This window comes from Pteropus medius, unplaced genomic scaffold (assembly GCF_902729225.1).
Source record: "Pteropus medius unplaced genomic scaffold, Ma_sr-lr_union100, whole genome shotgun sequence".
NCBI lineage: Eukaryota > Metazoa > Chordata > Mammalia > Chiroptera > Pteropodidae > Pteropus > Pteropus medius.
The window spans coordinates 10,776,865-10,792,412 of record NW_024349801.1 but is presented as its reverse complement, the minus strand read 5'-3'; the positions used below and the strand labels follow the sequence as shown (position 1 = coordinate 10,792,412).

The 15,548-nt window shown below is 41.6% G+C and overlaps 1 protein-coding gene across 2 annotated transcripts in view; it reads left to right on the top strand.

Moving 5' to 3' along the window:
- Positions 1–15,548, top strand: part of VAT1L (vesicle amine transport 1 like) — a 137,581-nt gene that overhangs the window by 66,695 nt on the left and 55,338 nt on the right. The window contains exons 5-8 of one of the 2 annotated variants that reach the window (XM_039888838.1): positions 2,880–2,983; positions 5,104–5,159; positions 8,855–9,049; positions 9,946–12,484. In XM_039888838.1, coding sequence (XP_039744772.1) covers positions 2,880–2,983; positions 5,104–5,159; positions 8,855–9,049; positions 9,946–10,050 — 460 coding nt within the window. In that variant the 3' untranslated portion in view covers positions 10,051–12,484. Of the gene's footprint in view, positions 1–2,879; positions 2,984–5,103; positions 5,160–8,854; positions 9,050–9,945; positions 12,485–15,548 lie in introns of those variants that run through there. The other variant, XM_039888837.1, reaches the window with a different exon arrangement.

Here is a 15,548-nt window from a genome sequence, read left to right as displayed (position 1 = left end):
TCCCTATGTCATGGGATTTATATATTTAGTGGAAGAGACAGTCAGTGAATAAGTAAACGAATAAGAAGAATAATTACAGCCCATGATAGATACTAAGAAATAGCTCTAGTATAGACACTAAATCATAAAGGGAGCTAAAAAGGAGATAATGTGAAAGGGAAGCTGCTCTTTCAGGTCAGATAGTTAGTTACAGCTTCTCTGGGAGGGTCACATGTGGATGAGACCTGAAGTCTAAGAAGGAGCCAGCTCTAAGTAGAGCTGGAGAAAGACTCTTCAAGCAGAGGTTACAGCATGTGTAAAAGCCCTGAAGTAGGGGTTTTAGGAATAGCCAGAAAGTCAGGAGGCCTTGAACAATTAGTGGGAATTGAGGATGGGGAAGCGAGCAGGAGCTTAAAGGTTACTCCTTGCTGTGGGCCTGCCCTGCATTTTTGCAGAGGATACAGCGACAGGCCCAGTCGGGGCAGCTAACACAAGGAGATGTGATTGGCAGGTGGTGGGAGAAACTGTTGACCCACCAGTAGAATATGGATATGAGGAGCATCAGGCAAGAAGTGAGGATTCTGGGATGGGCAGGCCCATCAGGTGTGCCCTGGAAGGTGTGCACTGCGTGACATTTGAGATGCTGCTCCTGAGCACAGGTGGGCATTCTGCAGGCAAGAAGAGAGGTTTTGGGGAAATAGAGTTCACGGGGAGGACTTGATAGCCCACAAGGGCTAATAGAAGCAGAGCAGGGTCCACCTTCCAGAGAAATGAGCAAACTTGGCAGAAAATGGACCTGGTAGAAATGAGGAAGATAGGAGCATAGTTATCAGCCCACGATGTAAGGCGGAGACCTGATCACCAAGGGTTAGGCACCAGTTTAGATCCCACCAACAGGGTCTGTATGTTTTAATTCCCACCTGCCTCTCCAGCCTCATCTTGCAGCAAGCTCCCTCTCATCTTTTCCACTCCAGCCCTTGCAACTGGCAGTTTCTCATCCTTCCTGTTCACCAGGCTCCCCCCACCCTGGGCTTTAGCGCATGCTGTTCCCTCTTCCTGGAACACTATTCCCACCATTCTTTACCTAGCTAACTCTTTCACCCCCCACTCGTCACTTTCTGAGCAAATCCTTAAATTAAATGGTCTCATAATACCTTTGTGGCCCTAGACTCCATTCAGTTTCAATTTAATTTTTATTTGTGTAATTATTGGTTAATGCCTGCCTAACGTAAGCTCCAAAAGAGGATAAAACGAATCTATTTGGGTTCACAACTCTATCCCCCAGTGCCTAGTGCCAATGCTAATAATTAATGAATAAATTAATTACTAAAAACAAACAAACAAAAAAACGCTGGCTTGACTCCTGAGTAACTGGCTTAGACCAGTGGTTCTCAAAGTATAGAGATGGAATCAGCACCATCGGCATCTCCTGGGAACTTGTTAGAAATGCTAATCCTGGGCCCCATCCCAGACTGACTGAATCAGAAGTCGGGGGGAGATAGGGAAGGCAAGTTGCAATCTGTGTTTTAAAGAGCCTTCCAGGAGATGCTGATGCACTTAGGTTTGAGATCCATTGGCCTTATTCTCTAGTTCTGAACTTAGAGGTGGGACTTGAAAGGACATACCTGTGCAGATAAGAACTCTGTGAGTTGGAAGCTAAGCTGATAATGTTGGAAGAGCCTTTGTAATGGGCTGGATGTTGGACTTGACTTGAGGGTTTTGAAATGGATACTCACGTAAAGACTCAGCTGACATGGGGCTGTCGACTTAGTGTCTGAACCCAAGAGATGTATGTGTAATTACCTGTTTAGTGACACTGTGGACACAGCTATTGACAAGCACTGCAGAGCCTGAACTTTGTTGGGAGATGAGGTTGGGGATAGAAAAACTGAGCTATGTGCTAAGAGAACATAGCACATAGAACAGCCACACTCGGGAGCTCTGTGGGCATGAATATCTTCTCTACAATCTTCAGAGCCTTCTTGTTCTACAGTTCCCTCCTCCACATATCTTCTAGTGGAAGCCTAGGAGATGATCTTTAAATGCATGAGTGAGTGAGTGAGTGAGTGAGTGAGTCAATGAATATATAAATAAATGAATAGAAGAAGGGATCTTCTTCCTAACAGAGTATTGCCTAATAGAGTACTAATGTGGATTCTCTCTAGTCTGGAACCGTCCATTGCTATAGGAAGAGCTTCTCCATTTAATCCTTTTTCCTCTAAAACTATGTTTTAGATTAGACCTGGAGATTAGGTGAATAGAAGTTCGCAAGTTAAATTAACATGCCTTTTTATAGCTTCACCGGGGAAAGAGGTGGAGAGGGAAGAAAGCCAACCCCTATGAGACTGGAAGCCCTACGAAGACAGAAACATGTTTGTTTGGTTCACCATCTGTCCCCAGAACCTTGCACAGAGCTTGGCACATAACTCAAGCTCTACAAATATGAGCTGCTGACTGACTGACTTATGGGGTGACTTGTGTGGCTGGCAATGGGCCAAACACCTCATTTGTCACCTCAATTGATTATCTTGAAAAAAAAAAAAAACCATACTAGTTCCACTTTACAAAGGAGAAAGCTAAGGCTCAGAGAAGCTGCGTGAGGCAGCTAGATACAAACCCAGATTGTCTGTAATGTCCATGCTTGTTCTCCTAGTCCAGGCTGGTTCTCAATATCAGCCACCAGTCAGGTTCTTAGCTGCCTCCAACTTTGTGAAATTCTTATAGTTGAACCCAGGAGTAAAAGTCCACCTTCCAGACTTCTGCCCTATTTATTGCTCCTCTGAGAGCACTCGCTCTTCATGATTCTGGGAGTCAACTGTATGACACACAGGAAGGGAAAGGGATCAACAGTTTGGTCCCTGACAGATTACAGTATTGTCTTTTGTCTCCTCATCATTTAGAATCTCTGCTGAAGGAGTAGACATTGTTTTGGATTGCCTCTGTGGGGACAACACTGGAAAAGGCCTCAGCCTTCTCAAACCACTGGGGACCTACATTTTATATGGTGAGTGCTACATAGTACTGACAAGATGCACCGCAGCTGCTGACAGACATAGGCCCTGAAAAATGAAGTGTGTTGCTATGTTAGAGTAATGATTTCGGGGTGTTTAATTTTGTAATGTTTATAATATTGCTATTGCCATTTGTCATTTTCAATGATAAAAGTAATGTATGTGCCTACTGTCCTGATATTTCCGTGAATACTTCTCATTCCAAAAGGGATAAAGCCAAGCCAATGTAGTCACTGAGAGGAGACTCGGCCCATGGAAAGTGGCACAGGTGGAAAATACTAATGGCTTCAAAGGAACTTCAAAAAAAATGAAGGAATGAAAGATCAACAGTAGGATAGAAAGGAGTGGCTAAGATATGGGCGTTTTAAGGGAGGATCTTCAATTTTGGAGGTGAAATTACAAAGTTCAGACCCTCCTCCCTCTAAACTACTCCTGTCTGTCCCAATCAAGACAGAAGCCCTGAATGGATGGAGCACAGGTCTGCTTCTGCATCTTGGGTTTGGCGAGGTTTATGAAAGACATCTGGGAGCAGGTTTTCTCCAGCAGAATGAGACCCAGAGCCTCCTTTCCCTCTTCTTCTTTCATAGGCATGTAAACTAATTTAACCATTAGTCGCTAGAAAGTCAAAAAAGCATATCTGAAGCCAGATACCACACTCTAAAGCAGAATGATACTGGAGTTATCAAACATTTGAAATTTTTGGCACCTTTGTGCTCCATAGGTACAGAAAATTGAACTTCAGTTCTGCATAACTAAAAAAAAAAAAATACTTATTTCTCTGCTATTAGCTGAGAAGCTTATCAAAGAGATATTCGAGAGGTGTAAATATTCAAGCATCTTTTTGTCATCATTAGGTCATTATGAAAGCAAGAGAGCGAATAGGCTTTCCATTGCTGGAGGATTTCAGTATTTTTGATAGTCCATTTCAGTATATTTCAAAGTCTTTAGAGATAGACACATAATTTTTAAATTATTACTATTGGTAAGAGAAGCTCTGAACAGTGACACGCAATGTGGGTATATTGAATATGTCAATGTGAGTCAGATGCCGATGGACAGTTCATTTATCCTTACTTATTTACTGATTCTAATTTTGCCCCAGTTCCATTTCATTTTGGTGGAATACATCTTGATCACATCACAAGTGTCTAATTTATTATACTGATTACTTGATTACTAAGTAGTCGAAGCCTAGTGCCATGATGCTTGCTGGTAGTCATGACATAAAATTAGAAGCAGTGATTAACTAACTGCCTACTGGTTTACCCAAGCCAAATAATTAAGTTTAAAATATACATTTCTTTTTTCATTCAATAACAATTCCTCCCCTTTTGGAGAGGGGACAGGGAAGGGAACATCTTGAAAAGTCCACTCTATGGTATCTGAACTGTTAAGAATTCTCGTTCACTACCTCTGGGACCATCACAAAGAAGTGTTTTCTTTCTGTAAGAGAACCTTAAAGAACCTTTCCCAACTTCATCTCCCACTTTCCTTCTAAATAGTGCATATTCCAATTAAGAAAGCTCACTCTCTCACACCATGTGTCTCAGGTGCTTTTTACTTTTCTGCCCAGACCTCTTTAGAGCCAACACACTGCTCACACTGTTTCCATGACTTCTGAACCTGTTGCACCCTCATCTGCTCCTCTGTACCCCATTTTTTCATCCATCTAAACTCTAACTCAGGACAACCTCTCCCTACCACTTAAATGCCTGGCCCAGGTTAGAGCCCCAAGTCTCTCACTTGCTCAAGAATCAAATTCAAACCATAAAAGAAGCTCACATAGGAGCCCATTTCTCAGTCACGAAGGACAGAACCAACAAGATATTTCATTGTATTAGGATGTTGAGTTATAACGCATTTTTGCCACATGCCACATTTTCCAAAGTAATGAAATAGTCTCCTTGAGAAATGTTACTTCCTCTTTGATCCAGTGATATTTAGTTAAAATTAAGTCAACCCAACATCACTCACCCTCTCCATTATCCTCATTTTCCCAGGCTTACTCAAGCTCTTGACAGTTCTAGACCAAACAACTGCCATTCTTCCATGCATAATACGAGATGTTGACTTTCATTAGCAGTTGCTTGATTTAGGAATCTTTCATTTTCAGGTTCATCCAACATGGTGACTGGGGAGACCAAGAGCTTTTTTAGCTTTGCAAAATCAGTAAGTATCCATGCACATTTAATGTACTATGGTGGTGTGGTGATTTGCATGTCGTAAGCTCTTCCATCTTAAGGACATTGACCTAATAGTCTAAACCTTGTTTGTCTTTCATCTTCATCATTTATCTTCAGGGAAGCCTGCATTACCACTCTGCTCACTATGCATGGGCAGGACTGTGACTTGGGCTGTTTTTGTCTAAATGAAGCAGAGAGGTGGGAGTGTGAGTGAAACTTCATAAAGCCTTATTTTGATTTCAGCAGAGATTGCATAAGTGCTTTTAATCATTGGTCGAAAAGAAACTTAGCATTGGTGCATTTTATTTGCTCCATCAAGAGGCCAGCCTTTTAGTTTGGCCACTTTCTCACCAGGCTTCTGCAGCTACTTGAGATTTCTCTGTATCCTTATCCTTTTGAGTTGGAGATACAAATGGGACCCTGTAATTTTAGCAAACTCCTGGACTGATTTTTAGACTTGGGAAAATTTGTGAACCACTGTCTTAGATAATCATGCTCTGAACACAGTGGTTACTTTGTCTGCAAAGAAAAAGCCACATCCCTGGGCATTCACCCCATCATGAATCTACTCAGATCTACCCATTCCCACCCAGTGCTACACTTGCTAGAATTAAATTAATTTGGGCTTGAACTTCAATTTTACCCTCTCTCCCCTCAACAATAGGAGATTGCTGCTTCTCATAAGAGCTTACTTTTCTCTTCTCTCCTCCCAACTCCTAAGCAGCCAGTGCAGCATTGATGATACACTCACTTTGCAAGCATCTTCTGAGTCTACTTTTTGTGGCTCTGTGTCAGATACCAGGTATCACAGTGAAAGAGACAGGTGTATCTTAGGCCCTTGTGACTTTTACACTCTAATGAGGGAGACAACTGAAATATGTAAAACATATTAATAACATGATCATAAATAGTCATTAAAATTCTGAAGGAAATAAAAATAGGATGCTGAAATAGAAAAGGGCAGGATGGAGTAAAGGCATTTTGAATAGAGTGTTCAGGACAAGCTGTGATAAGAGGTTTAGAATTCATTCTAAGTGTGGCTCCACGTGCCTCCTAAGTGTCAACACTGGCTGACAAAGGCTTCATTTCCAAACAATCTCTGAATCTGGAATGATGAGTACTTCCTGCCCCATGAGATTAGAATTAAAGGAACTCTATTTGCATTTAAACTTTACAGTTCAGGTCCAGGATCACCTTAACTACAGAATAAATAGGGAGCAAGAATGGAGTCTAATGAAAGATGCTGTCTGGAGCATGTCCCCTGAAGATGGTCTTTGTGTTGCTGACAGCTGCTTTGTTGCCGTGGCTGTAATTAATGTGATGCCGACAGCCTGCTGTGGGTAACCAAATTGGTCACAAATTACATACAATTATAAAAAGTGTTTTCTCTTTCTTTCCTAAATGCACGATCACAACACACAGTGTTAATGAAATAATTGCAGGGTACCCAAGTTTGGTGAAGGCGCTCACAGAAACACGGCCAGAGTGGAGGTTGAGATTTTCCTGCTCGAAATAGGGGTGACGATTATCAGAATGCTTTACAGTTGGAAGTCAAGAATGAAGACTGTTCCCTTTCAGAGACCTGGTCTGACACTGGTTGGTCAGTTAGTAGTAAACTGAAGATAGGACATGCCAAGAAGTGGAATGATAGCTTGGTTCTGGAAGTTTCTAGAAAGGAAATTTTCTCTGTACATTCATGAAAGGCTAGAATTTAAAGACATCTTTGGAATCATACAGGCATTTCTCACTCAGCTACCTTAATTATGTTCTACCTAAAAACTCCCACGGAGCTTGTGCACACTCTTTGTCAAACGGTCCGCTTGCTTTTAGAGCACGATGCTGATGATAATAACAGGTGAAGTTAATATTAGAGAGCAGCCTGGCTCCAGTCACTCGAGTGCTATTCACTAAATCAAAACCCTCCCTTCCAACTTAATATGATAGTGAAAATAGTTTATATTTACAGTGCACCTACTACGTGTCAGACACTGAGCTAAACACTTTGTGCGTATTAACATTTATTCCTCACAATGGCCCTATGAGGCACAGTTGGGAAACTGAATCCAGAGAGGTTAAGTGACTTGCCTAAAGTCGCACAGCTAGTAAGTGGCAGAACTGGGATTCAAAACTAGGCATTTGAAACTAGGACTCACTTAACCACAACTGTGCAGCAGTTGTAGATTCAGCAAGCCTTCATTTCACAAATATTTGTTGAGGGATTGCAGATACAGTTTCAATCAAATTATTAATCATTTCTCTACCTTTGCTTTTGGGGCAAGTAGCCCGGGGCCAAATACTTGGCTCTCCTGGAAGTGACCTTCAGGCCTTTGGGAAATGTACATTGGTACAGAATTTTGTGTGTGAACCTTACCCTGGTGTTCAGCCTGTCTTTCTCGTACTTATTTTCCTAACAATACAATTTTCCCACTTTAAAAAAATTTTAAAATTCAAGATCTTTACTCTTTGAATCTCTCTAATCCTGGAAAGAAGCAGGATGGATGTAAATAAATAGAGCAATAACACAAGTATTCTCAGTGTTCATAAGTGCCCATCATATTCCTTGTTGCCTTCTCTATTAAACTGCTATTAACCATTTCACCTCTCAGAACTCTCCAGAAATTGGAAGTTTGAATTTCTAAATTCTACCTAGCACTAAAGGAAATACAATTAAATCAAAACAAAGCAGTTGGATAACCATTTCTGTAGTTTATTAATGGATTATTTACTTATTTTTATGTCTGATGCGGAGAAACGGGAGACTGGAAAAGAGGCAGCCATAGTTGCCAGTTGTGTGTCTCCCATGGAGGACTTTAGTTCAGAGTTTTTCAACTTTCGTCATATTGACATTTTGGGTTGGACAGTTCTTTGTTGCAAGGAGTTGTTCTGTGCACTGTAGGATGTTTGCAGCATCCCTGGCTTCTACAAATTAGAGGCCAATAGATCCCTCCCCTATAATAAAAATATCCCCAAACATTATCAAATGTCCCCTGAGGGCGGGGGATGGGGTAAACCTGACTAAGTCCTAACACTACGGCTTCATCCCTCCGTCATACTGTTCCTTCCTCCTATGTGACACTTCCTTACTCTTTATCTGATGTATTTCTACCCACCTTTCCAGCCTTGTCATTATTCCCCACTAGAAAGCTACTTCTACAGTTAGAGTCATCACCCCTACTGTGACCTTATGATTGACACTTTGCAAAATTCTCTGCCACCCTGCTCCCTTCACCAGCCCTATCACCACCACCACCGCTGTTCACTAAGCCAAGTGCTTTACGCTAAATTCTCCCAGGAAAACATCCAAGATGATATCTTGTCACTGCAGCTGAGTAAAAGGAAGCACAGAGAATAACAGGGAGCATGTTGTAGAGCCAGGATTCAACTCCAGAGCTGATGATCCTCACCTTATGCCTCAGTGTCCCAATTCCATGTGGCCCAGTGGTTGTTTTGTAAGGGGTGTTCTCTCCCACCTCGATCCTGAGCTCTTCTCATGAGCATACTTGGTTTGCTTTCCCATGCGCTCGCAGCAGTGCCTAGCCAAATAGATGCTTTTTCACACCACCAGGGCTACCTCTTGCCCAGCTAGAATCTATCCAATTGCAGCCCCATTCTCTCCCCCACAATGCTGAGAACATGGCCTGACACTGAGTCCTTGTAACCTGGCGCCTTCTCTCCTTCCAGTGGTGGCAGGTTGAGAAGGTGAACCCCATCAAGCTGTACGAAGAGAACAAAGTCATCGCGGGATTTTCCCTTTTAAATCTGCTCTTCAAACAGGGTCGTGCAGGGCTCATTCGAGGAGTGGTGGACAAGCTCCTAGAGCTCTACAACCAGAAGAAGATCAAGCCTGTCGTGGACTCCCTATGGGCCCTGGAGGAGGTAAGAATGGTGATTTCTCCCAGCAAATCATCTCTTCTTTTTAGTGCAGTCAGGTTTGGGCAGCCAGATACAATCTTTGACTAAACAATTTTTCTCCAGGTTTCTTTGTTTTAAATGAGGTTTCTAAAAGTCATTGTCCCATACAGTGCTCTTTGGATGTAAGAAATACATTAAGTTCCCTAACAGCCTCGCCATACCATTTATACCATGAACCCTTACCAAATGGATGTATACGATTCACCTTGGTTTTAAGAGAGCGTGTATATTGTTGCAGCATCATTTATATCATCACCTTGTGGGTATATAAGAGATTGAGGTCTGAGCAAACAATGGCTCAGAGTTGAAATGATTTGTGTGCTAAGCCCAGATGTCTGGGGCCCCTGCAGTGTGTTGTTAGCTGTCACGATGGGCATTGTAATTATTGATGCATTGCTGGATCTACACTTGGACTGAGTGTTTTCATTAATTGATCTGTCAAAAGTTCTACTATTTGAAACCATTCCTTGATCATGAAAAAATTGAGAACCCTGAATATAACCTTTGAGGATACTAAAGCATGAACCGGTTGTTTTGATCCAGGTGGGATGTGCTAGGAGGAGGCAAGGTCTAGAAAATCCTTCAGCAAGGGAAGTTTGGGACATTTGGGAAACCAGTCTTGATAGCTACCTGTGAAGTGAAAATGAAGAGATGTGGCCTAAGTTTCAAGAGGCATTTCACTAAGAAGTCTTCCTGAGTCAGGATTTTTTTTTTTATAACCTTGGCTTCAGGGAGCCGTGAAACCCCTGAGGAATATTTTTAAATATGTGGGAATGTGTCATTTTTTGTTGTTGTTTGTTTGTTTTTGCATTTTGCATGAGTGGGTACCTTATAGTATGAATACTTTTTTGTACTTTTAGGAGCCATGGACACCTTCGAAAAACTTAACACACACAAAGGTCTGTGGTCCAGACAGTGGGGGTCCTCCTGGCAAGAAAGCTGATGCTATTTGCCTAATGGACTAGGTTCGCCAAAAACCTATGGTTTCCCTAAGCACAGAAATCCTCTCTAAAAAGCTTTATGGGATTCATTGTGTAACCTAATAGGATTGGTCCTGGATCTATAGACTATACCTACCTCTCTGATACTGCAGTATCGCGAATGGTCTTAAAAAACCCAACTACCAAAACTTTGTTTCTTATGATAAAAGAAATAAATGCTTATTGTAGGGAACTCCTACACCAACCAAAAGCGTAAGGAAAAAATAAATTGCAAGTCCATATTCTAGAGATAGATAACATCGTTAACATTTTGGTTTGCTTTCTTCCTGTCTTCTTTCTATTGCAGATGCTCACTGTGATTCAATTTATTGCTAAATCAAATCAGATAATCATTCATTCCTTCTCCTGTGTAATTTCCAAGATGGTTAGCCTATCATTATATTTATAGAAAATGTTTTTCATTTAATGAGTCAGCCATTTGTATGGTATTCACTGCAGTGTCTCAGTGCAACAGAGTACAGCTAGACTACAAGGTTAATGGGTTCTCAGTGGTCAGGGAAGAGAGAAAACTGACAATAGTCAAAACCAGGGACAAGCGATGAACTTGACCATGAGGAAAAGAAGAGGGCTTATACTTAAACTCGGTGCCCAAAAGAGGTTTAAGCAAAGGCTGAAATCCAAGAGGGATCCATCGGCCCAGTGGTTTCTTATTTTAGTACTTGAAATCAGTTGTTGGTCACAATGGTAACTGAATCACCAAATATGTGTTCATTCACTACTGTGTGCCTAACACTGTGCAGATGCTGAGGATATAGTGGTAAACAGATGGCCAAGTTCCATGGGTTTCATGGAATTTATATTCAGAGAGGTGGAGAGGGGCAGAAAATACTGAAGTGAACAAAAATAAGCAGGGTATTCATCAATTGTAATAAGTTCATGGAAGGAGTTAAATTAGGGTATGTGTTGGCAAGTAAGTGGAGGGGGAGAAATTTCCATAGAGCAGTGTTTGTCAACCTCTTTTTCATTATTACCCCCATATAAAGAGAATTTTTAGACTTTTTTCCCCAAATAACCCCTCCATGAAAATTTAATACCATAGGTATACCATCTATCTATATTTGTTTATCTGCCTATCATCGATCTATCTGCTTATGTCCTGTATATACATCTGTGTTTTATACATCCAAAGAGTAAGATTTTTTCACCTCCAAGAATCAATTTTTACCTCTTTTGGGGTAGGATCACTCCCACTGAGAATGCAATAGTTGAGCTGGGACATGAAAGAGGCAAAAAAACTGGAAGAAGAGCATGCAAGGGAGAGAGACCCTCAAAAGCAAAGGAATAAGGAAAGAAAGATCTTGGTGGACTCAAAGAATGAATATGTGGCCAGTTTCCCTGGATTGTTGTAAGCAAAAGAGGGACTGGTACAAGGAAAGGCTGAATAGATTAGCAGGGGACAGATGGAAATGTGAGTTTTACTTTAAGTTCCATGGGAAGCTGCTAAAGGGTCAGGGCCAGCAGGTGCCACATTACGTTCCTAAGGGTATTATCCTCAAGGGAAGAAGCAGAAATTGGTAGACAGGGTACCAGACTCCAGCTGTGAAAGTCTGATATTCAAAGATCTCAGTCCAGCTAAAGAATGGGAAGGGGGCACTAAACTAAGCTCAGCTTTCATCAGAGAGGGTCTGACCAGGCACAGCTGATGCCTGTAAGGCGGCTAGGGGAAAGTGGGGCTCCACATATTCTGGAGCTAAGTCAGGACTGACTCAAGGATTGAGGAGACTGAGGATTGGCAGAGTGAAGGTTCTCAGGACCCTCACTGACTGGAAATGAGAAAGCTAAGGCTGGCTTAGTTGACTGAGTAATGGATCACATACGAGCAAGTCAGAATTTTATACCAAGTGCTTTCCAAATTCACCCAATTCCTTTTATCTCATCTCGTGGCACTGTAGCCTAAGCTGGACAGACAGTGTAAGGAGCTCTTGACCAGCCCCTCACTTCCAACTTGCCCTTCTACAGGGCATTCTTGATCCAGTTGCCTGTGTGAACTTATCACTACCTGACCTAGATGATGTCCGCCCTGCTTAAAATCCTCTGTGATGTGCCACGGAAATGGGAACACTAGTCTAAATTCCTTTCCCAGGCCTGTACAGCCCTGCCTCGTCCTAACTCCTGCCTCTCTCATTAACCTCATTCTGTCCACCTTGCTTCCTTTATCCAAGCATTAGAGGCATGCATGCCTCTGGTCCTCGACCCCACCCAAGCCTTCCCTGTCTTGGGCTTTTGAACCTATTGCTTCCTTTCTTTTGAACATTCCTCCTCCAGATTTTTAGAGCTACTTACTTCACAGCATTATGCCTCAGCTTCAGTGTAACCTATAAAGAGAGGCCTTCCCAAACTCTACTCCTGAAAGTAGCGACCCACATAGCCATACCTGCTGAGGTCATCCTCTCTCCTTTTATTTTTTTGATTTCCTCCATTGTATTTATTACTCATTAAAATTATCTTGTTCATTCAGTTGCCAACTTGTTTAGACTCTTGTATTCTTTTCACTAGAATGTAAACTCTGGATGAGGAAAGCCCCTGACCATGCTGTTCAAGACTCCAGTGTCTGGAATGGAGTAGATAATTGATAAACTAGTAGTATGTCAGTGAATTAATGAATCCAGGTATAGAAATACAGCTACTTGGATATTTTCTATGTTTAACACTAAATATTTTTGAATGAATGCATGAATGAACAAGCTATACTAAAATAGTATTACTGTAAGGCGACTTGACACTATTGATATTTTGGCTGAATGATCCTTTGCCATAGGGAGGACTGCCCTGTGCACTGTAGCATGTTTAGCAGCATCTCTAGCCTCAACTCACTCGATGCCAGTAGCACCCCCACCACCAGCTGTGGCAATAAAAAAATCTCCAGATATTGTCAATTGTTCCCTAGGTGGAACAAGAGGGAGGGGTAAACTTGCCCTTAGTTGAGAACCACTGCTTTAAAAGAAGCCATATTGCTTAAGACAGTCACCAGAAACCTTAAGGAATTATAGGTCCCCATAGTGGGCTAGTCATCCATGGAGGGGAGATAGGCATCTGCTGCCTGTTTGCCAACAAAAGGAACCATAGCCACTCGTCAGTAACGCCCACCAACTTTCTGAGGGTTCTTTTTTGCAATATTTACAGACATCTGTTTAGAGCTCCAGTTAGACCAAACTTGGCTGTTTATCAAGCCCACGCAGCTCTTCTGGGTTTGAAAAGAGTAGAGCATGCTTATTAATTGTGAATCTCAGAAGGAGGACTGTAATGATTTTCCCCCTCCTCCTTGGTAAATGATTTCATGAAATTGCTTTTTCAGGCCAGCGCTATAACTTCATCTCCGGAATATAAAACCCATAGGGATTAAAAGAAAATTTTCTTGGGTTCTCTCAGCCCTTAAACTGAAAGATTTAATAATACCAGAGATGATTAGGGTTCCTTTTTAGCCATCTGTCTTTGACTTTATTGTAAATTTAATACACAAAACAGAGTAGATAGGCTGCAGCCACAGTTTTCCCTCCAGATATTAAATGTACAGCTGTGCATTAAATTGGGAAAAAGTTAACCTCTCTAAACAGCTCAGAGATGGGAAAGGGATGAAAAATACTGGCATTTGTCAACCAAGCAGCAATGATATTACTGAGCGCCTACTGTGTGCTAGTCCTATTTTAGAATGTCAAGTCTATAGAAGTGAAAGATCACATGTTCCCTGACCCTTGAGTTTATGATTTAGTTTCTGAGACAACTCTAAGACCTATAAAACAATTAGAGAAAAACTTAGGGTTTAATCATGGGGTGTTGGTTTCAAGTGCAACTGGATTTGACAATGAGAGAGAATAATGTTATAGAAGAATAACTGTTCAGAGATGTTTTTAAGAATGAAGTGGGGCTTGGTTGGAACTAGAAGTATATAAATTCTTCAGATGACGTTGAGGTTAAAAAGCAATGTATTACAAGCAGCGGGGAGAGTGTGAACGAAATCACAGAAGTAGGAGTGAATATGGGGCAAGTGGGGTTGAGAGATCTAAGGTAAACAAAGCAGAGGTTACTGACTGAAGAGAAGAGAAAATAAAATTGGTTTGGCATATGGAGTCAAATCTTGGAGGCCTTCACTGCCAGGCAGAGCAGGTGGAGTCAACGTTCTGAGTGAGGAGACAGCTGTTAGAGAGCATGGCTTAAAGAATATAAGCCACTTGATCCTTTCAATTCCCAAAAGCCCGTTCTGGTCCCAAGTATGACACTAGACAGATTCATGCCTGGACTATAGAGTTGTGGCCCCTGCTTAAAAATGTATTTTCCCATCTGCCATTTAATAGTACACAGAAGGCTTGGTTATAAGATGAACTATGTCCCCTTTAAATTTATATTTTGACGTCCTAACCCCCAGTACCTCAGAATATGCTTGTATGTGGAGACGAGCCCTTTAGAGAGGTAATTAAGTTAAAATGAGGCCTTGGGGTAGGTCTTAAACTCACTTGACTGTTGTCCTTATAAAAAGAAGAAATGAGGACACACAGAGACACACCAGGGATGTGTGCACAGAGGAAAGACCATGTAAGGAGGCGGTTGCCATCTGCAAGCCCAGGAGAGAGGCCACAGAATGAAACCAACCTTGCCAACACCTTCATCTTGGACTTCTAGCCACCAGAACTGTGGGAAAATAAATTTCTGTTGTTTAAAGCCACCCAGTCTGTGGTGTTTTGTTACACCAGCCCTAGCAAACTGATAGAGAGCTGCACGGAGATCTTGGTAATTGTAAAATCTTCTGTTAAAGGCATTGTCTGCAGTATTTTACAACATTATTTACATAAATGTCTGTGATTACACTTTCTAATATGGTACCACTAGCCAGCCACATGGGCTATTTAAATTTAAATTAAGTTCAATTGAAAATTCATTTCCTTAGTTGTACTAGCCACATTTCAAATGGTCAATAGCCACATGCAACTAGTAGCTATCATATTGGACAGTGCAGAGATAGGAAAATGTTCCCATCATTGCAGATATTCTGTTGGAGCTGGTTTATGACATGATGTCATCCTTCTATTCAAAGGTAGGAAAACTGCCTACCTAGCAATCTGGCATGATTATCTTTTAGTAAATTATATTAATTATGCCCTTCCTTGTATATCTCTCTTTGCCTTGGCTACAGTGAAGTTCACTGCCCAAATTCAGTCCATTATTTAAGTGCCTCTAATCCCTCATTATGTGTCCACTGCATTTGCCTTCATGTTAATAACTGTGGTTTAATTATATGTGTGTCTTTCATTCTACGCCATCGTGAAACCTATATAGAGTTAGGTATGTCTAAAAGAATAAATGAAGGAAAAATAATGTGAGCTTGAAAGGGACCCTTATCTGTCCCAGAACAAGAGAGTGACTGGATCAAAGAAAGATTAATGTTGAACAGGAACAGGGAGGGCGGAATGACCCAAGAGACATGGCTGGGTGTGGGTGATTGTCATTTTAAAGAAGCTACAGGCTTT